This window comes from Mastigoproctus giganteus, chromosome 7 (assembly GCF_048544385.1).
Source record: "Mastigoproctus giganteus isolate SK-2022 chromosome 7, ASM4854438v1, whole genome shotgun sequence".
Taxonomy (NCBI): Eukaryota; Metazoa; Arthropoda; class Arachnida; order Uropygi; family Thelyphonidae; genus Mastigoproctus; species Mastigoproctus giganteus.
Window position 1 is genome coordinate 50,953,494 of NC_143581.1, and position 21,948 is coordinate 50,975,441.

Consider the following 21,948-nt stretch of genomic DNA (forward strand, 5'->3'; position numbering starts at 1 on the left):
TCAGGGTTGGAAGCAGGAGAGCAGCAGTCTCTCAAAAACCCGAGAATGGGAAGCAGTGCAATCGGGCAGTATGCCTTGGAGGTACCTGTGGGATCCTTAGGTAAGAGCCTCAGGTTAGCATGCTTCCAATGTGATGGAAAGTTATCCTCATTCAGACAGGTGTTGAAGAGCTGAAGAAGTATCATTGGAGCTATGGCCCAGAGACGTTGCACAGTCTCACCCTCAATAAAATCCAGACCAGGAGTTTACCTTTTTTGATTTTTTTAATTGCTGCATCGACTTCCTCCTCTGTGAATGGTTCCTCCGTAATGTCTGGCTAGAAGCTGGAATTTTGTACTGCTATTTTCCTGTGGTGCCAGAGTTGGTGTTGTCCTGATATATTAGTTCATCCAGAAACCGGTTTATTGTATCTTCCCAGTGTGTAGTCTCAGATGAGTCATCAGAGCGGACAGAGTGTATGACATCCATGGATCCCAGCTTATTCCTCACGAGTTTGTGGACTAAACCCCACGGATTCTGGTTCCCCTCAGTCTCAACAAGGGAATGTCAAGAGCTCTGCTTGGCATGGTAAATTTCGTTAGTATATTTATGGCAGACTGCTTTCAATCGGTCTCTATACTGTGCTACGATATGAGCAGGTTCAGTCCTTCGCTTGCATTGGTACTCTTTGCAAGCATGTTTCAGAGAATTGCACAGGTTAGTGAGTTCCTGCGACCACCATGGTACAGATCTTGGGTTCCTGGAACATTTTTTCATGGAAGCCTCTGAGGTTTTGAGAAGCAGACTCTGCACAAAGTCTGTTTTCTGCAAACTGTTCTTTGATTGGTAGGAGTTGCTAGCTGGGTCATGAAGAATATCTTGAATTGCATTGTCAAACTAGTCCCAGTTTGCTGTTTTAGTAGAATATTACAATATCCTGGATAGACATTTGAGGAGGGGGGGAGAAATCGGTGACACTGTGTTTGTTTGTTTTTAGGAGCATTAGCAACTAAGGCCATACTGCTCCGGGATATGCGGTGGTCAGTCCCTGACCTTTCTGCATCCTCCGTATTTGGTGGTGACGGGCTTGAACCCCAGTCTAATCAAGAAGCGTGTACTACGCACTGCTGCTCCTTCCAACCTGGCTACGGAGGTGCCTCACTGTAAGTGATGAGGTGATGGTCGCTAGTAGTGATCGTATCATGCACCTGCCAATGAAGGAGTCTATTGCGAAGAGAAGTAGTAGTCAGTGTGATGTCCAGCTTAGAATCTCCAGTTCCTGTAGAGTAGGTGGTTGGTTGCCCTGGTACGTTGATGATTTCAAAGCCATGTGAGGTAAAGAATTCATCTAACATGTCTCCTCTTGCATCGGTAGAGGTGTTGAACCATTGTGTCGACTGGGCATTCGAATCTGGGAGTAATTGTGCAGTCAGATATGAAGTTCTCTGAATAATGCTTGTTTGTTTGTTTGTTTATGGCACAAGGCCATAATGCACCACTGAATAATGCAGACAGGCTGCTAGGACAGCTCATGGGGTTTTGTCTATGATAATGAGGAGATTATCCTGTTGTATTAGGCAATGCTCGGGTAACATCTTGAGTACTACATACAGGTCTGGATGTCTCATTTTAGGAAGAATGTGGATCTGCTGGAATGGTGCAGAGAGAGGCAATGAGATTAGTGAAGGGAATGAAAGGATGCTCTTGCGAAGAATAGTTTTATTTCTGGAAACTGCAGTGTCTGGAGACTTGGCAGCTGCAAGGTGATCCGATTGATGTGGTAAGGCTTTGAATGGCATGAGCAAGTTCACTGCCGATGGCATTCTGCCTCAGACTACGCACAAGGGGAGCATAAATTCACAATGAAGAAGCATGGTTGATTGTTCGAACACACTTCCATGTGTTATTGTGGAAGTGGGCACATTGAATAAATTCAGGAAAAAACTAGACAAATTATTGGAGGGGATGGACAGATGTGTAGGAGTATTTTTTTTTTTTTCTTTGCTGACAATTTATATTCTTTCTGTCTTTCATATGCTAGTACTACTAATTTGCTAATTTGCTGGATGAAAAACCGAGTTTCTAGGAGAAAAACCGAGTTTCTAGGAGAAAAACCATGCTACCCTTGTCTGACACTGAGTACCTCAGCCACATTGTGAAAAATGGTGATAAAAATTCCTTGCATCATTGACAGGATTTAAACTCTGGGCTTATCCATCCAGGGTGGGAGGATAGTGATTATACCAACTGTGCTATCCATGAGGGAGGTTCTGTCTAAAAATGTCACTGGTGTACTCTAGAAGTGAATTTCAACTGATTTTATTTGAAGAAGGGGGGGGGGGGAACCTAGCTGAAGAGCAAACACAAATTTTGTGTTCACTCTTCGGTATGTGCATTTAGCTACAGAAGAGCTGGCTGTGAGAGGAGAATATGTTATGTCTCCTCACACTACAACCACTATTATTTCCTTTCTTTGACTAAAATTGGTTTATGTTCAAATATGAAAAAGTCTGGATGACAAATTAAATCTAAAAATAAGCAAGATATACTCTGTTGCCTTTGATTTTAAATAAAGTAAAGGTGTAATATCCATAAACCACAAATCTGTACATTCTCTGCTTACAAATTGGTCTACAAATGAAGTAAATTATACTGTTTCATAACTGCCCGGCACTTTCTCTGGACTTCTCAACCTCCACTGATGATATTATATGCCAATCATCCAGAAAATGTTGTCTGGACAGCTAGTTATTTATACTACACTTTAAAGCTGTTTTCCAATGAGTGTTTAATAACATTAGAGCAATCAAGATAAAAATATTCTTGCTAGTGAAGTTAATATGAAAACATTTTTTTAAGGTATTTGCATGCTTTTATCCAGTGATACTAGAATGCATGATGTTAAATATTACCATTCAACAACTTAAAGGTGGCATTAAAAGATTAAATAGAAATTTCTTTTGAAAAATAAATTCACTTTCAAAAACTCAAAGCACATTCATAAAGAAAATAAATATTTATATGGAAGAGATAATCACATGATTATGAAAATCAATACCATAATCACACATTACTATCCATATACATAAAAATGAATGATATATTACATCGTCAAAACATTTCAGTTCAACATTCAGTTTCCTCTTCCATACTACATTACTCTCAAAATCATCTGATAATGCATCTCGTCCAGTAATTGTTATTCTATCAACTTTTATCCATTCAATTTCCATTTTTCAAATACTTATTATCTTCAATTTCCTATTTATCTGGAGAGTGTTCTTCAACCAGCTTTTCTGGTGGTATTTTCATAGCAGTCAGGCATATTGCAGCATTCCCTGAAGGAATTCAGCCTTTCATTTCTTCCCAGGCAGGCTCACTTGGATTTAAATGTATGAGGTATGGCAGAGATTCATAAAAATTGTGTTTTCAGATTTTTATCAGATATTTGATATGACTTTGTTCTCATGCAAACATTTCTGTATATCACTCTCACAGATGCTGTATTTGGTTTCTTATTTGATTGGTTTAAAATTTTTTGAAGTGCACAGAACAAAAACTAAAATTTTCACCTAACTATAATCGGTATTAGGTGAAAGATTTAGTTTTCGTTCTGTGCACTTCAAAAAATTTTCAAAGTGCATATCCTTATGACAGCACCCAGTCTTTTGTCTTAATCTAAAAGATTAGTGTATTTTACAAACACCTTATCACCTAGTGCGAACTAAAGGTGATAAGGTAATTAATAGATGGCATTTTGCAATTGGCAAAAGTATATCACTTTCATCAGGAGATTGCCAACATCTAATTGCTGTATGATTGACATGCATATATCCCAATGTAAATTATGGAATTGCTTAGTCTTCAATGATATATTATTTGTAAGTACTATTTTTGCATGACCACTAGGTACAGAATTGCACTTAGAGGACTGCTTATTTTTTCAGTGAGTAATTTTCTCAGAGACTGGCACTTTTTCTATTTAACCCAGTAGTGGAGTCACCTGCTTTGATAGTGGCCTCAATAAAATATCTATTGTGAATTAATCACCACATCAACATTAGTTGCTATTACTCTCTCTACCCTCTTCAGTAAACATAGTCCTACTTTGGGTTATTTTCGAAGTGACTGAAAATAACTCAGTAATTGTTTACTAAGAGAACTGTGTTTGAAAAGGGCACAACAGGCTAGGTGCTGCTGTTTTCACTTTCAGCATAATGAAAACAAATATAGTTCCTGTTGGATAGTTGCCACTACTGCTAAAGAAATTGCATTCTTCATTTTATTTTTATTAAATAAAATAGTTTGTCTCAATTATTATTATTATTTATTTGACAAAACAAAACATATTAATACATGCATATGAATAATGTTGAATATTCATGCCCCTAAGTTTTATAAACTTAAAATTGGAAGAGATTGATAGTTCCAAAAAAAAAAAAAATGTCAGACCATGTGCCAATATTATAACAATGGGTGGTACCACTTCTGCAAGAACTTGTTCCGTGGTAATGGGAAATTATTTTATAAAAATCATGAAGGATTTTAAAATGAATAGCACACTTCATAAAATAATCTACCTTTATCATTTTTTGGGGCTTATTTCACTTACCTTTGGGGTGGAAGAGAATATCTCTTCCTGTTACTGAATAGCTTGTTTTGTTTCTTTTAATGTATTTTTACTGTACTGAAAAATACTTCTGTTACTTCAATTGTAGTACATACATAATTCAAAATTTCAAGCCTTGGATAGCATAAAAGGAAGATATTCAAAAATATTATTATTATTATTATTTTTTTTTTGTTTTGCAAGCTTTGACCCCTCGTTGCCTTTTTTGTACTAAATTTCCCATTTTAATATGAATTATATTATTATAAGCTCTCTGTCACACAGCAGGTTTCCATTTCACCCTGAGTCATTATAACCATTAGTTTTATCAAATCATCCAGTATTCCAATTCTGTTTCAAATTACATCTCTTAAACTCTCTGAGTATATGTTCAATCCAATTTTTCTTTCATTTCCTTATAGTCTTTATCATACTTCAATTTTTTTCTTATCCCTCAGTACATCTTTATTTCTAACCCAATCTATCGATTTTGATCTTTCAAACTTTCTCCACACTCATATTTCAAAAGCTTCAGTTCTTCTAATATCCTCTATCCTTAGTCACCGTGCCTCAGCCCTTCTCCCCCCCTCCATAGTAAACATTTAATTAACAATTTCCTTAACTTGATATCCATTCTCGCTGTTTTGGTTTTTAGGAACATTAGAAACTATAAGGCCATATTGCTCCGGGATATGCAGTGGTCATCCCCTGACCTTTCCGCACCTTCCGTATTTGGTGGTGACGGGCTCGAACCCCGGTCTAATCAAGAAGCATGTGATACGCACTACTGCTCCTTCCCACCTGACTACGGAGGCGACCCCATTCTCCCTGTAAATAACTGCTTCCTTTTCTCAAATGTTATTTTACCTATTGCAATTGTAGGCCTAATTTCCTAACAACTTCTATCACTTAATATTAGTAGTGTCAAAAGTATGTAAAGGAAGCAAGCTTATACAAACAAAAAAAAAAAAAAAAAAAAAAGAGAGAGGGGGAGAAAGCTTATCCCCCCTTTTTTTTTAGTCTTAGCAGACTGTTAAGATAATATCCACTTGCACTTATTTATCCTCTTATTACGCATTTTAAGATTAATTTCCTTTTCATCTCTTCCTACCGCCTTAACTTTAATATTATTAAAATTTATTCTCATAACATATTCTTGACAATTTTCCTTAACTTTTCCTAAAAAAATCTGTAATCTGTATTCTTGATCAGATATCTGCTCCATATCATCTACAAATCTTATTGTCTATACAATTTTGCTCCCTAACTATATCCTGCTTCTCTGTCTCCTTCCATCTATATATATATATATATATATATATTTTTTTTTTTTTTCTTTTCAATATATATATATATATATATACAGGGTTGTTAAAATTAAAGTATCCCTACGTAGAGGGTTCTGGAGAGAGTTCTAAGGCTTGTACTGAAGAGAAATTTGGACAACAGATACAATAAAGAATACACTCGCATTCTTTATTGTACATGTGAATTAATTGGGAAAAAAAAAAAAAAAATTAGTTACAAAATTTGTCACTGTATGGCACGTAACTATCTTAGTTATGATTATGCAAATAACATAAGCTATTTGCATAATCGTAAGTTATTGCCACAGCACCACTACTCAAGCTCTACTGTACTGTATAAAAGCAAAGCAGTCTCTTCAAAATCATACAGTAGATGTTTGCCTGCACTACAGCAGCAATGCCAACAACACTGCAGGAAAAGGCACTATTAGTGAAGTTGTACTATAAGAACAGCAACAATGCAGCTGTGGCTATCAGAGAATTCCAGAGTCAGAAGCCCATAAGGTGCAGACCTATGACTGTTTGTGCTGTCTGCAAAATAACTTCAAAATTTGAAGCGACAGGACATCTTGGTGTTCAACCAGGTAGAGGTCAAAAACAAGTGGACTCCTCTCGTATTGAAGATGTGGCTATGGCTCTCGTGGATTTATCAAGTCAATCTCCATGTGGTAGCGCAAGTATGCCAGCTGTTTCACAAAAAGTGGACATGCCGTACTCCACTGTAAGGCTAGTAATGCGTCAAGTGTTGCGATACTATCCTTACAAGATGCACATGCTACAGTAGCTAAAGCATGGTGATGCAGATATTCGTTTCACATACGCACTTCAGTTTCCGGCACGAATGACAGTGGATATCACTTGACCATGGAACATCCTTTAGAGTGATGAAGCCCGCTTCTGCTTAAATGGACAGGTGAATACGCACAACTGTCACATTTAGACAACAGAAAACTCTCCAGTTATCCAAGAGGTCCTATTGTATTCTCCAAAAGTGACAGTGTCATGTGAATTTACAGCCACATTCACGATTGGGCCATATTTTTTTGAACAGGTAACACCGACTGAACCCCGCACCTGTTCCGTCACTGGACAGTAATATTACGAAATGTTGGCAAATTTCACAATATCAGAGCTGCAACAACGTGGGTGCCTTCAGGATATCATATTCATGCAAGATGGTGCACCACCCCATAACCACCATTGTGTCCAAAGATTGCTAAGGCAACACTTTACAGATGAAAGGGTCATCAGCTGTTGTTTGCAGACATCTTGGCCACCCCGATCACCGGACCTCAACTCCATGCGACTTCTGGTTATGGGGTTTTTTGAAGAACCAGGTGTATCGGGAAGGATGTCAAACTCTGGCAGACCAGAAGGACAGCATTAGACATCATGTGCTGGCTATTCCAGTTGACATGTTACATTCTGCTATAGAAAATGCTGTTCTTCAAATGGAAATTGTTGTTGACCAAAATGGAGGACACCATGAACAATTGTAGCGCTGTTCAAGTGATTTGTGTTGCCACAGCACCATATAGTGACAAATTTTGTAACTATTTTCCCCCCCAAAAAATGGCGAGCGCATTCTTTATTGTACGTGTTGTTCAAATTTCTCTTCAGTACGAGCCTTATAACTGACTCCAGAGCCCTCTACATAGGGATACTTTAATTTTAACAACCCTGTATATATATTTATATTGAACAATGGTGGGTAGAGATAATATCTTTGTTTCACCCTTTCACCTATTTCTTTTTCCTCATATTACTCCTGCCCATTCTCAAAACTGCTTAACTTCAAGTAGTTCCTTTATTAATCTGTTGGTTCTCCAATCAATTTCTATATTCTTCAGCATCCCCAGCAAATTTTTTCCAATTTAGCCTATCAAATGCTTTTTCCAAAGCCACAAAACAAGCAAATAAGTATTCTCATGCACTTCTCTATCTCTTTCCACCATTTCTATATTTTTAAACATGGATAAGGAAACATTTTTTTTATATACTCAACTCTGGTTCTAATATATTATTTTGCAAATCACATGATGCAACAATAGAATGGTATATTACAGTAATTTTAATGGCTGCAGCTAAGCTTAATGCAGACTTTTCTAAAATTAGACTATTAACCTAGTCGATTGTGGATCTGTGCAAGCCACAATTTAAGCTGTCCATTTCTAAATATTCTATGCATAAGTTAAGCAATGTCACTGTTAGCATGCAAATGGACACTGAAAGATACACACTTATACTTACCCCACCAATCCTCCGTACCACCTCTTCATTTACATGGTACTTCAACTTCACTTTTCGATATAGTGTATGCTTTTCATAGTAATTCACTAATTCTACAAGACTCTCAAACTGTGCTGTACCAATAATAAATAATCTTCCCTCTTGTTTGATTCTGCAGTGCTTTATCTTATTTTCAGCTCTAAATAAAATAAAAAGTTTAAATTAACTTATTCAAGCTAAAAATCATGTTATTTTAATACAGCTGAAGACCAAAGCTTTCTAATTACCACAATACAAGAAGTGATAAGTAATTTTTCTGATTGATTCTATACATTCCAGTATTGAGTAAATGTAGAATTACATTTACTTCTATATTTACTTCTAATTAATGTACTATTGTGAATTTTAATCAAATTAAATTGCAAGTTTGATGACAAAGGATTTTGAAATATTTTATAAAAACAATAAACTCCTTAACTGTTATGTACAGCTATCTGTTTAACAGGATTTATGTATTTCACTAAACTTCCTAAGCCATAACATTATCTATCTGTGTCTTAGGATCAACAGTAAAGTCAATATGCAATTTGTTCTAAGGCAGAGATCACGTGCCACAGATCATAACTTTCAGTTAACCAAACAATGCTTGTGTATTTTTATAATTAAATATTACGTAAATGAGCATATTATATGAGTTACACTGTAATCATCTTTGAAATGCCGGTGTTATTAAAATAGTGTTTTTCTAATATAGATTATATTGTGAAATACTTTTAATCATTTGTAAATAAAAGATAAATTTAAAAGACAGAAGTAATAATTCAACATGACAGCAGTAATGACTATTTTTGTTAAAATAATGTTACTAATTTTTACTACTTTTGTCAGAATATTGTGAAATTTTCTGACAAAATTTCACAATATTCTGATGATAATTCTAAAAATAATGAATTCTATACAATAAATTTCACATTAGTTTACTATACAGAAGGCTAATATATTTATATTAACAGCATTATAGTTTATAAGAGATATTTGCCATTACTGTTATACTAGCTGATTTGATTTTGTTTAATTTTGAAATAGAACACCCGGGACTTGAGTCAGTTACCTGTATTATATATTCTTATATAGAGAAAGTTTTTAAGAAGTTGTTGCTAGAGTTTGATTTGTTTGGCTTTCTATTTGTAAATAAACTCAGCTGAAATGATTGTCAGCTGCTGCCACATACATTAATATAGTTAGATTTAACTGGTGTAATAGCACATGACATAATAAACTAATGTGAAATGTTAAAAGAAGTAGAATAAAAGAAAAATGTGTGGATGAAGTAAGGATAATACAGTTAATAATGGGCTGAAATAATTTGTTTGTGGTGAGTTTGCATTTAGTAAAAGGGAAAACAAAATTTTACTTTCTGAACAAAAATAATTTATTCTGTTTATAACTGTTGTTATAAAAATAAAGTTGGATGTAATATATACAAATATACACAAAGCATTCCAGAGGAAAGTCAAACAAGGTTTACAGAGGGTAACAGGTATGAGATTTGTATATTTCCTTCTGATAAATTTTTGTTTACATGGGAAGAACACTGCAATAAAATCCAAATGGTATGGTAAAGGAATGGCATGAATCAAAGTCCATTTATTTAACTAATCCACTAATTAAAACTGATTATGACTAGTAACATATAGTACTGAGAAAAACCAATATCAAGCTAAAAGGAAACAACTTTTACAATACTTATCTTCAGATTTACAATATTCACAAAAATCATTAATGCACTATCTTTGTATTATTTTCCAATTTATAATTTGGAAAAATATGTTGGGTACTTAATAGCAATAAATCACTTTTATGCATCCAATATCCTTCATATTATGAATTTTAAGATAGGTATTGTAAAAATATGTTTTACCTTCAATTTTGTAGAGACCAGGGCTCCCACTCACAAATTTTAAAAAAAACTTAGATTGCAACTTAAATAAACCCAAAAAAAAACCTAGTTTTCATCATATAGTATAGTAACACAAATAAGATAAAACTTACCATGCAAAAATATCTTTTATTTAATTGTAATCAGAATTTTCATTCCATTCAGTTCCCTCCACATTTATTTTTTGAAGTTCTTTCATTTTTTTCAAACGTTCTTCGTATCTTTTATGACAAGTTCCTTGTATGACTTCTTTTACCAATTCTGATTTAGGTTTCCATGTATAGCAATTTTGATTAGATCTATTTATCGCCTGTTTTGCCATTAGTCGATTTTTCACAGTTTCTGGTTTAAGGGAGTTTGTGGCTTTTGTTTTTATATGGTTTACTTGGGAGAACATTCTTTCTACGCTTGCCGAAGAGTGAAGTAAAATAGTTAGACTGGTCATAAAGTTAGATAAAATCTCATATTTAGAATTATTAAAGCCATCTTTTACATTACGTAACAGATACCAAAACTCAGGGATGGTTTTGTAAGAGAAATCTAAATCTTGATTTAAACGAAATGATCTCCATTCATCATCTAGAAGATTTAGTTTGTCTTCAGAAACAAGGTGAGGGAACTGCATTGCTAAATGGAAAATTGGGGTTGGCGAATTGGCACGATCATGTATCACTGCTGGGTCAAGAACATTGCGACTGGCGATAATTCCATCATCATTTAGAGGAAATCTTTTTCTGATTTCCATACAAAGTTCAACAAGAAATTTTAAACAATCATTTTTAAACCTGCTTTCACTGTCACCAAGTGGTGTTGAGTTTAATAAGGCCATACAACGGCCTCCCAAATATATTTTATTCAGAAGCTTATGATTTATTACATTGCTTGGATCAATTTCAACCAGCTTGCACGAAGTAATGACTTCTTCTTTTATGAAAAAACTAAGAATATTTTTATACTCAATTGAAACCATTGAATGAAGTAAGTGCAATCTGAAATGCTCAGATTGAAATTCAATATTCAGACTGTTTATTTTCTCCAGTACATATCCTAAAAACAACAACATATGCTTAGTTCCTTTGGTGATCATAGTATTGTAAATATTCCCTGCACCATCGATTTTGTCAATTTTTGATTGAGACTGAAAATAAAGAACTAACGCATCCCACTGCTCAATAATAATTTTTATTACATTGCCACGGGATAACCAACGTGTTTGTGCTAATTTGGGGATTTTATACTTAGCAGTATCTACAACATCTTGAATCATTTTGAACTCGTTTAATCTTTTACTACTACGGGAAAAATAACAAGAGATATCTTTTATAAATATTTCTAGATATGATGGTAGTACCTTGACTGAATGACTAGCACATAATGCAAAAGAATGGCAAACACATCCCATTATAAATACTGATGGTACATCCTTTTTTAGCAATGACTGGAACCCACTCTTAGTACCCATCATAGTGGCACAATTACCACTTCCAAAGCTAACGAGATTACTTATTTGAATGTTTTTTTCTTTGAAAAGATCTTTTACAGCTTGATAAAGCCCTTCTGAAGTACCATTTTCGACACAAACAGTGTCAAGTAACACATTTACAACATCAAGTTTTTGAATATCAAAATATCTAACAACAACAGCTAGAACTTGCGATAAAGATAAATCTGTTGAAAACTTGTTGTTTCTGCATATGTTAGAAATGTATCATGATAGGCTATGCCATCTTGTATAAGATAAGAGACTTTAGTCGCCTTCATCTGAACTTGTTTTGCGATATTGCTATCATGAAATGCTTTCTTACATGCTTCTAAAAGGTGATCACATTGCGCAAATGAAATATTATGTTCAGAAATGAGTGCAGCAATTGTTAACTCTGCCTTTGCTACTTTTTCATTCTCCGTAGGTTTACGTTTTGTGAACAACGTGTCTAACGTTGAACTTGTCTTAGCAATATTTGCACTTTTTTTATGTTTAACTGTATTTTTATGCGCTAGTAACATCGATTTATTGGCATTCTTTAATTTCATTTCACAACAAATACAGTAAGACGCACCTTTTTCATTACTGTCTTCTTTCAACCAATCCTTTAATTCCGGATCTTCTAACCATTCATTTCTAAAATTTTGAGTATACCACCGTTTACTCATCTTTCTCTGTGGTGAACAAGTTTCAGACATTGTGGGCAATTTGTGGGTATGGCTAATTAGCAGTTATCTTATTTAAAATGTTCTATAAAAAAAAAAAATCAATCACTAACCATTAACATAAAATAGAAATAGTCACTACAATTTAAATTTATTATATCACTGTATGTAGTACACGCATAAATGTAAAAATCACACCAAATAATGCAATAATACCACGAACGATCACGAAAGACTGTGCAGTAAAGACCGCCTTCCGCCTGCTCAATAGGCTGCGCATACATGTTAGTAACACGAACATGTATGCTTACACGTATGAACATGTAAGCGTAATTTCATAGTGTAGAACCCTGCGAAAAACTTTGAAATCCTTTTACATTTGTAGCATTTTGTACAAGCACTTGAGATATTACAAATTATGATCAGTATTGTTAGAATATAAAATTAAGAAAATTGTAAACTGTTATTAAATTTTATTGTATTTACAAGAAATAAAAATAAATTTTGACTTAAAATTAAAAATTACCGAAAAAACCCAGATACTGAGATATTTTTGTGAAAAAAACCTATCAACCCAGGTGACAATCAAAAAACCCAGATCTGGGTGGAAAAACCTAGGAGTGGGAGCCCTGGTAGAGACTACTAATACAAAATGTTTATTTTTTAAAATGAATATTGTTATTTCTGTTAATTTGATTTCCCTAAAGACCAATGTTCAATATGCCACTTTAAAAGTTTTTAAAATATTGCAGTTACTTGCAAGATATACACAATTACTCCAGAAGCATATTAGAGATAAGTTACCTGAATGATATTGCAAAGCAGTTTTCTTCTTTTTCACTTGGACGCACCAAGTAGGCACCATCATAATGGACTCTCTTCAACATTTCCTCTGCTTCCGTACGAGTCATATTTGGATGGTACCATCTATTGTTTAAAAAAATATATACTGTCAGCAAAAAATTTTGCTGGTGGAATTTATATGTTAAAACTTGACCTAGCATACAGATAGTTATAAAAAAAAAAAAAAACTGACACAAAAACAGTGTTGGATGCTATATTGAACTTATTTCAGGCTTCTGTAATTAGTAGTAACGGCAAATGATGCAAGAAATCAAGGTTATATAGCATCAGCTTAAAAAAAAAAAAAAACCAGTTCATCAATCCGTACCTCCAAGAATTTGTCCAGTTCTCCCTTGAATTTATTCAATCCATCCAATTGCCCTTAATAACCCTCAAGCTTTGGCAATAAATTTTAATTCCTACATTTACTATCAATTAAATGTAGTGGTAAAGAACTAAAAATTTTTTTTGCTATCAAAAAAAAAAGCATACACCAATTTGATTTGGAAATTATTTTGAGCCATCCTATTTGGTCGTACAGTAACTTGCAAAGTAGCAGAGGAAGCACAGGGCTTGCTGGAAGTACTTGTAACACCATGACTATGGCAGCTGAAGAGGCTGTAAGTGCATGGGCCCATGAGAAAGTAATGAGGAATTATCAACCAGTTATACAGAAAGTGCTGGAACTGTTAATTCTAGCACTTTCTGTACTTTTTCTTGAATATTCCAGTAGGAATATTCAAAATGAAAATTTCAGGAGAAAGCACTGACATAGGAAATACGTGGGATGTGTTAGGGTTAAAAAGAACAAGAAAACATACATTTGTGGGTTGGAATATGATGCTAGGAATACAATCAATAAGGGATACAGAATTTGAATATGGTAAACAATGTGTACGAGAAAGATTGATTACCCAAGTAAGTAGCTGATAAAACCATAGCATGTCTGTAAATGGTGTGTTCACTAGTCGGTTTGCTTTTCTGAGAGTATCATATAGAAGTGTTCTACGTATCATATTGAGGTAAATTTCTCTTATTCTTTTATAAATATTGATATCAATGTAGAACGTATTGAGCATTATAGCTCTGGTTCATACTATCAAATATTGTTATATATGTTTTCTTTCTCTCTTCTTTCTATTACTTTTCTAATTTTTTAAAATCTTTTTTTCTAAACTCACACACACCCCTCCATTCCTTGTACTTTTTTTTATTATTCTGTATTCTTCCTCTTATTTCCCATAAGCCATTAGTTTTGTGAATGGGAATCAAGAAACTTCTTCCTTAGCCAACTTTTTTCACCTTCACAAAGTTTTCAGAACTTTTCCTTGTTGCTTTGTTTGTTAGTTACATTCTCATCTATGCTGAGTTGTGGTTTTTTTTTTTTTTTTTTTCCACTAGAGGTCACTGATCCACATTGTATATATTTAACTATCTACAGTTTTACTTTTTTTTCCTGCATCAGCATCATTGACGTTTGGCAGTGAGTTCCTCATCTGTTGTATATGCTTTTTCTGTAGTTGTATTTGCATTCTCTGTAGTGTTGTCTGTAAACTACATAATATCGCCCCCCCCATCCATTCATCCATCCATTTTGGCTTTAACTTAATTATTACTGATTTCAATAAACTTAATCTAAATTTACTCCTAATTTTCATAAATTATTTACTGTTATTTTGGCCTAACTTTCTGGCATGTATTTTGAATCTCACACACAGGCAGAATATTGTCATCTTTTCCAATAATCTTGATGGTTAACACCATGAAGAAGACACCAAGGTTGTAAGTTATGCAATAATATTCTTTTCTAGTGTATATCAATTTTTTTTTCTTTGATTTATGTCATTTCCATACCCACATTTATTCAGTTCGAGGTTCTTTCTACAGGAATTAGATTTGCAAGCCATAATAAGTAAATAAAAGTACAGGTGGCGCCCACTTAACACTGATAATTCGTTCCAGGAAAAACAAAGCACTAAGTGAATCAGCACTAAACAAGTGCTGCATTCTCATAAGGTAACATATGTATTTGTGAGTTGCGGTCTATGCTATAGGATATTTCCTAATCAATAATAAACATAGTGAAAAGAATGCATAAATGTCGGTCAAAATATTCAATATTCAAAAATTTGTACATAAAAAATATTCTACGTTACATATGTATATAACTATGTCGTAGGTTACTACATTATAAATCAAAATTAAACTTAAAATTCCAATTAAAATCATGAATTTATTAATCTGATGGTCCTGGGCTGTCAAGTTTATGTATCGTTGGACTGAAAACTGTCTATTTTGGGTTGTACTTTGGCCCTCTTCCTCTTGTACAAAATCATGTAGGGATTCATTTCTTTCTTTAAATTTCTTATCAACTTGGAACTTTGTTCCGTGTCAGGGTCATTCTCCCGGAAATAATCACACATTTTTTTGAATGTATTCAAGAGCTTCACTAAGTCCTTTTGCAGTCAGCAACTTTATCGGTCCTTCATCTGGAGAATCTTATCTTCTCCCTCAATTTGCATGCTCTTGTTCTTTTGTCATTTCCACGAGTTCTTCATTAGAGAGGTCATCCTTGTTGTTGTTGATCAGCTCTTGTACATCATCATCGTCAATTCTGCCCAATCCTTCTTTTCCAAGCTCAACAATATCCGCTTTAACATTCTCAACCGAAACATCAGGCTCTTGGGAATAATTTATGCAATCCTAACAAACTTTCCTCCACACTCCATTCATGGTTTTCGGAGTTGCTTCATATCCTGGGCACTTGAAATGTTGTAGACAGCAGTTTTAATGTTGCAGGATTTCCAAAAAAACTCCTTTAAGCTTGATACATTTTCACCAGTGATGACAGCTTTAATAGCTTAGGAAAAGGTGTTCCTTATGTAGTAAGCTTTAAATGTGGCAACAACACCTTGGTCCATTGGTTGGATCAGAGATGTAGTGTTTGGAGGAATGTAAAAATTGTTTATACTTTATATCTTTTATTTTATTATTTATCTTATCTTATTATTTTTCTTATTTCTATATCTTATTTTTTTATCTTTTTATGTCAGTGTTCAAGTCTTATAAGCTCTCTTTGCTTGGATGTCCTGGTGCATTGTCCACAATAAGAACTGCTTTGTAATCAAGGTTATTTTTTGCACGATATCTTTCCCCTGTGGAACAGAATAATTCAGTGTACCAATCAACGAAAAGAGGCCTGGTAACCCAAGCTTTTTTATTAAGCCTTCAAAATTACAGGTAGGTTTAATTTAATGAAACCTTTAAGAGCTCTTGGATTTTCTGAATGGTAAAATAAAAGGAGTTTTAATTTAAAATCCCACGCAGCATTACCACCCAATAATAAAGTCAACTGATCCTTCACCGCTTTGAAGCCTGGCATGTTTTTACTTCTTTTGATATGAAACCTTTTAGGCGTTCATTTCCAAAAAAGTCCTGTTTCATCTGTGTTAAAAACTTATTGAGCAGTATAAAAACCCCTCTTCAAAAATTTTTTGAAAGTTTCGGCTCCTTGAATTTCTGTTGTGTAGGTTAAAGCACTTTTTAAATCTATCAAACCAGCCTTTACTAGTGTTAAACGGTTTCAATTTTTTTTTTTTTTTCAAGGTGAGCTTTCTTCAGATTATGAAGAAAAGGCGATTAGCCTACATTAAATAGGCTAATCGCTTTTTCTTTAATAATAACTGAACTTAACAGAATTCTGTGTTGGATATTATCTTCAATAAAATTTAGAAGGCTCTCCATTTCAGTCACAATAGCCAGCTTAGCCCTAGTCAATTTAGTTGCCTGCAGTGGAACAGCTATCTTTCCCGCTGCTGAAATTAATTCTTTATTTTTTATAATGTTTCTTAAAGTTGAACCTGCCAGTCCTAAATTATTGCACACGTTCACTTGTGACTGGAATTGATTTTCTTCAAAATGTCTAATTTAATTTTCAAACTCAATCTTTTTCTTACCTTTGTAGTCTGTACTACATCCAGACATTGTTGCCTTTTCATTCTTATCTGCCATGAACTCTTCGAAAATGTATCTGCACTGCATTAATTATGATACAATGTTCAAGTAATCTGTCCATTACGGATGATGTCTAACTAACCCTGTACTGAGTGATGTCTAGACTTCAGATAAATGCAAATAACACAAGTATTACAAAGCAATACTGCACATTCCTTAACTTAATCATTTTTTTCAAATGTTGATTTTTGGGTCCTCTGTCATGTCAACATTAAATTACATGCTGACAGTCTATACATCCTCCCTTATAGCCTTAATTTCACATTATTTCATATAATCCCTCCCCCCACCCACTATATTTTGATGTAATTGCTTTTTCTTTAAATGTATCTTGCCATGGCATATACTTTTATGCTAGAAACAGATGTCACTATATTCTCGTCTTGTCTGGGAATTCTGGTGGTTGACACTTGAAAACTACACCAGGATTGTGTGATATATGACAATATAATCATGTATATATCTTACATAATAATATTGACTTATTTCTTTATATATGTATTCATTTTTTTCTCTCTATCTATCCTTCCTTTCTTCTTTCGTACTTTTTACTTACATTTCTTTCTCTACTACTTTTATTTACTTACTTATTAAATATATATATATTATATAATAATGGTATTAAGAGGCTAATTAATATAGAGGGGGGTGTGCCAGTATGTGTGGTTGCCACGTGTTGCGAAGGCAAATTTAGATTTTGAATTTTGCAGTAAGATTAAGATGGAATGTGCCAATAAAAGTGGTTATGACATGTGGTGCATACAGATCATGGATAACCATAGGTCATCCATGTGGTGCTTGTGTGTGGTTGCAACGCAACACGTGGCAACCACACACGTGCACCATAGCATACAGAGCATGTCGGAAACAGAAGCAAAAACATTGCTGTCTTTTTCATAATTTCGGTGGATGACCTCTGATGATGACACTAAAATTGTAAGGGACACCGCAATGTTTTTTCATCTTGGTCGCTTTTTCACTTCTTATCTTTCTTTTAATTTCCGGTCCATTGCTTCCTCTTTTTCATACCATATATCGTTCCCAGTGTATACCGTACATTCATTAGATTTAATTCAATAAAATCACCTTCTTGCAGTCTACTTACAATATTTTATACATAAAATTATATATATATATATATATATATATATATATGGCTAATTGAACAATTATGACAAACTATTCTTAGACATTTATCATAGCTGCATTCTTTAACAAATTTAAGAAAATTTTCAGAAATTTTTTTTTTAATTTTCAGTTTTAATGCAGTTTTACCATTTTTCTAAAAAATAAAAAGACAAAGAAAATGGTGTTTTTGCAAAACTCTATATTCCCAATACTGGTATGACAGTGAAGTGGAGAAAGAGTTGAATCAAATTGAAGAGATGGATTTCCCTTGTAAATAGGGAGAGCGGGTAGCTATAAAATACAGTTGAAGATCTGTACACATTAGAAATACAGTTGAAACCTTTTTAATGTCCCAACACACTATACCGTCCTATGTGGTTGGACCCGGCCAATTTCTTATTCACCTAATGCTATTTTACATTCAGTATAATCACCTTAGTAAAATAATAAGGAGTTTTACTAATATTATTATCAACGTAGAACATATTGAGTATTACAGCTCTGATTCATACTATCTAATTCAGTATAATCACCATAAATTTCTACCTCTTAATCTGAATTTTTACTTTTATATTGACATTTAAAAATTACAGAATGCTTGAAATGGTAACAAATGATTTCTTACACTCTTTTTCCCACAGTGCCGTAATAAAATGAACATCGACTAGAACAGCGTTTCCTAAATTGTTTCACGGAACACTAGCGTTCCGTGAAAAATCGTAATTAATAATCAAAACATTAAAATAAAATAAATAAATTTTGCATATTTGTAGTGTACACCACTTTTGTATTATTATAATTTTTAACATTTTTTTTTTTTTTTTTTTTCCAGTTAATAATATACTGGCATAGACTAATAATCAAATAGACTGCAGAACACTTTATTTTGGTGGGCTTTTGCATAGAGAAGAGTGCGTAGAGGTAATGACATTGTGAAAATGTAGCAATGTGGTAGTGATCTAATATGCCATTCATATGCAATCTAGCTTGGAGTACGTGAGTTGAAGGAGAGGGGGAAGCGAACTAATATGATAATTAAACTCCTTTGTATAAATTTTTTTTGATAATTATCAGTATTTCGAAATATTACTATTAAAATAAATTAAAATGGATTTGTGGTTGATAAAAGGAACTTTAAAATTAGGAACAAGTACTTCTAGTATTGCAACTGTGGTTGATCAAAAAGAACACAATATTGTCACATTTCAAAGTGAGGATGAACAATCGCAGCCCTTTCTTCCCCAAAAATCCAAAGTGAAAAAACAGGAACCAACTAATAAAAAAACAAAACAAAACAAAAGTATGATGACAGTTATTTGAATTTTGGCTTTACATGTGTTGGAAATAAAGATGCTCCTGATGCACAGTGCATCGTATGTAATAAAATATTAGCAAACAGTTCTTTGGCTCCCACCAAACTTGTATTTCATAAGTGTACAATAAATATACAAGTGTTACATAAATATATTGTCAGATGAAAAATGTTCCACAACTAAACAAAGTTTGGGAAACGTTGGACTAGAAGTTCATTTCATTAGTTATAGTGTACGTTTATTGTATGGCTAAAAGAAAGCGGATAGCTTTGCCAACCACAGATAAAATTAGCATTTTGCAAGCTACAGTTAATGCAGTGTATTCTAAGACTGACATCGGCAAACACTCCTAAGAGTGTTCTGTTCACTGTCCACTATTCTGAAAGATCAGAAAAAAGATTGAAAGTTTAGAGAAATCTGCTGCACCGGCTACGATTTGAGCACAAAAGGCAAAGTATCCAGATCTTGAAAAGGTACTACTGGAATGACTAATGATGATGTATGCAAAAAAACATTCCTGTGGATGGTAATCTTTTAAAAGCTAGAACTGAATCATTTGTGCATTAAATGGACATTGAAGAATTTAAAAGTTCAGATAGATGGTTCCGAAAATTTAAGACACTTGTCTTTAAAAAAAGTGTGTGGAGAAAGTGCAGTTGTGGGCATTGATTCTACAAAGGAATAGAAGGAAAATTGTTTAAAAAATGTTTTGCTGATATGCAACCACACATCTTCAATGCTGATGAAACCACTCTTTTTTAATTTACTACTGGATAAAACCACTTACATTTAAAGGCAAGAAACACAGAGGCAGAAAAAAGACCAAAAAACGGATTACTGTTCTCCTAGCCACAAACACGTCTAGTGCAGAGAAGCTACCTGTTTTAATCATTGGGAAAGCCCAGAAGCCTCGATGATTTAAAAGTTTGAAGACATTACCGACTGTGTATCAAGCAAACCAAAAGGCATGGATGACATCAGAAATCTACAAGGAATGGATTAAAGACTTGGACTGCAGGATGAGTGAGAAGAATAGAAACATTTCGTTCTTTTTAGATAACTACAACCCTCATTGTCAAGTAAACAACTTACATGCAATCACTATTGAGCACCCACCACCAAATATGATATCAGTTCTTCAGCCACTTGATCAAGGTTTTACGAAAAATTACCGAAGAATGCTATTAGACAAAATTGTGTCTTGAAAGTAAAAACGACATCCTACAGGTAGTGTATTTATGTGTTTCAGCATGGAATGAAGTTGATGAAAAAGTGATTGCCAACTGCTTAAAACATGCTGGATTTACCCACTTGAATGATGCAATGAGTGAAGTTTTGTATGTACATCATCAGCTAAACTTACAGGAAAATGTAAGCTAAAAAGTTTACACAGAAGTGGAAGCAAACATTGAATGTTTCAGGATATGCACAAATGAGGAACTCATTGCAGATGTAATGAAATCTTCTGAAATTTGTAGTGATGAAGATGAGGATTCTACTGTGGTTGAACAAGAAGTTTCAGTGAAAGATGCCCATCAAGGATTAGAACTTGTATGTTAATTTTTTTCAAGAGCAGCCAAACTATAAAAGTGAAATAACTGCTATTGCATACCATAATTCTCTTGCAAAACCTGCTTAACCATTGAAACAGCACATTTTTACAAATTATTTTATGTAGCGAAATTTACAATTTAATTTTAACCTAATTGCACTCTACAATCAATAGAATATGTACAATCACAATTTTCTTGTTTAATATTGTAGTACCACCGAAGTTAGAAGAAAGAGAGCCATCTACCATCACCCTCAGTGAGCGATCAGAGAGAAAACTGGATAACCAATTACAAAAAACAGTTGGAAAACCATAAGATGGAAGCTTGTTTAGAAGACCTTTCTGCCAAACATAATCGAAAGCCTTTGAGATGTCAAGAGCAACAGCTTGTGTTTCACCGAACTTTTCCATTGAATTTGTCCATAAATGAGTATCATAAACCAGAATATCACCAGTGGATCGACACTGACAGAATCCATACTGGCGATCGTTGGTCAGACAGAAGATTTCTATGTAGTTTAAGAGTTGGCGGTTAATCGATTTCTCCATTACTTTAGAAAGAGTAGAAGTAATTGCAATGGGACGATAATTGGTTGGGAGGGATTTGTCACCCTTTTTTAGGAACTGTCTGAATATGACCAAATTTCCAAGCAGAAGGAAAAACACCTTTAGAATAAGAAAGTGAAAAAAGGCAGCAAAGAACAGGAGTAAGTTCAGGAGCACAGGTTTTGAGAACAAGTGGAGAAATACCATCGGGACCTGGAGCTTTCTTATCATCAAGATTTGTCAAAATCCTTCTGACATCTTTTTGATGGAAGACCACAGGAGGCATTGAATGGAGCATGCTGAGAATGGTAGGAGGTGTTTTACCAAGATCATTAATACAT

The 21,948-nt window shown here is 33.9% G+C and overlaps 1 protein-coding gene across 1 annotated transcript in view; it reads right to left on the minus strand.

The window, feature by feature from the left end:
- The window catches only part of sl (small wing phospholipase C gamma 1), a 602,812-nt gene that overhangs the window by 216,004 nt on the left and 364,860 nt on the right, over positions 1-21,948 (minus strand). Inside the window, exons 17-18 of the mRNA XM_090377657.1 lie at positions 13,016-13,138; positions 8,146-8,323 (exon numbers count right to left, since the gene is read on the minus strand). Coding sequence (XP_090233783.1) covers positions 8,146-8,323; positions 13,016-13,138 — 301 coding nt within the window. The remainder of the gene's footprint in view (positions 1-8,145; positions 8,324-13,015; positions 13,139-21,948) is intronic.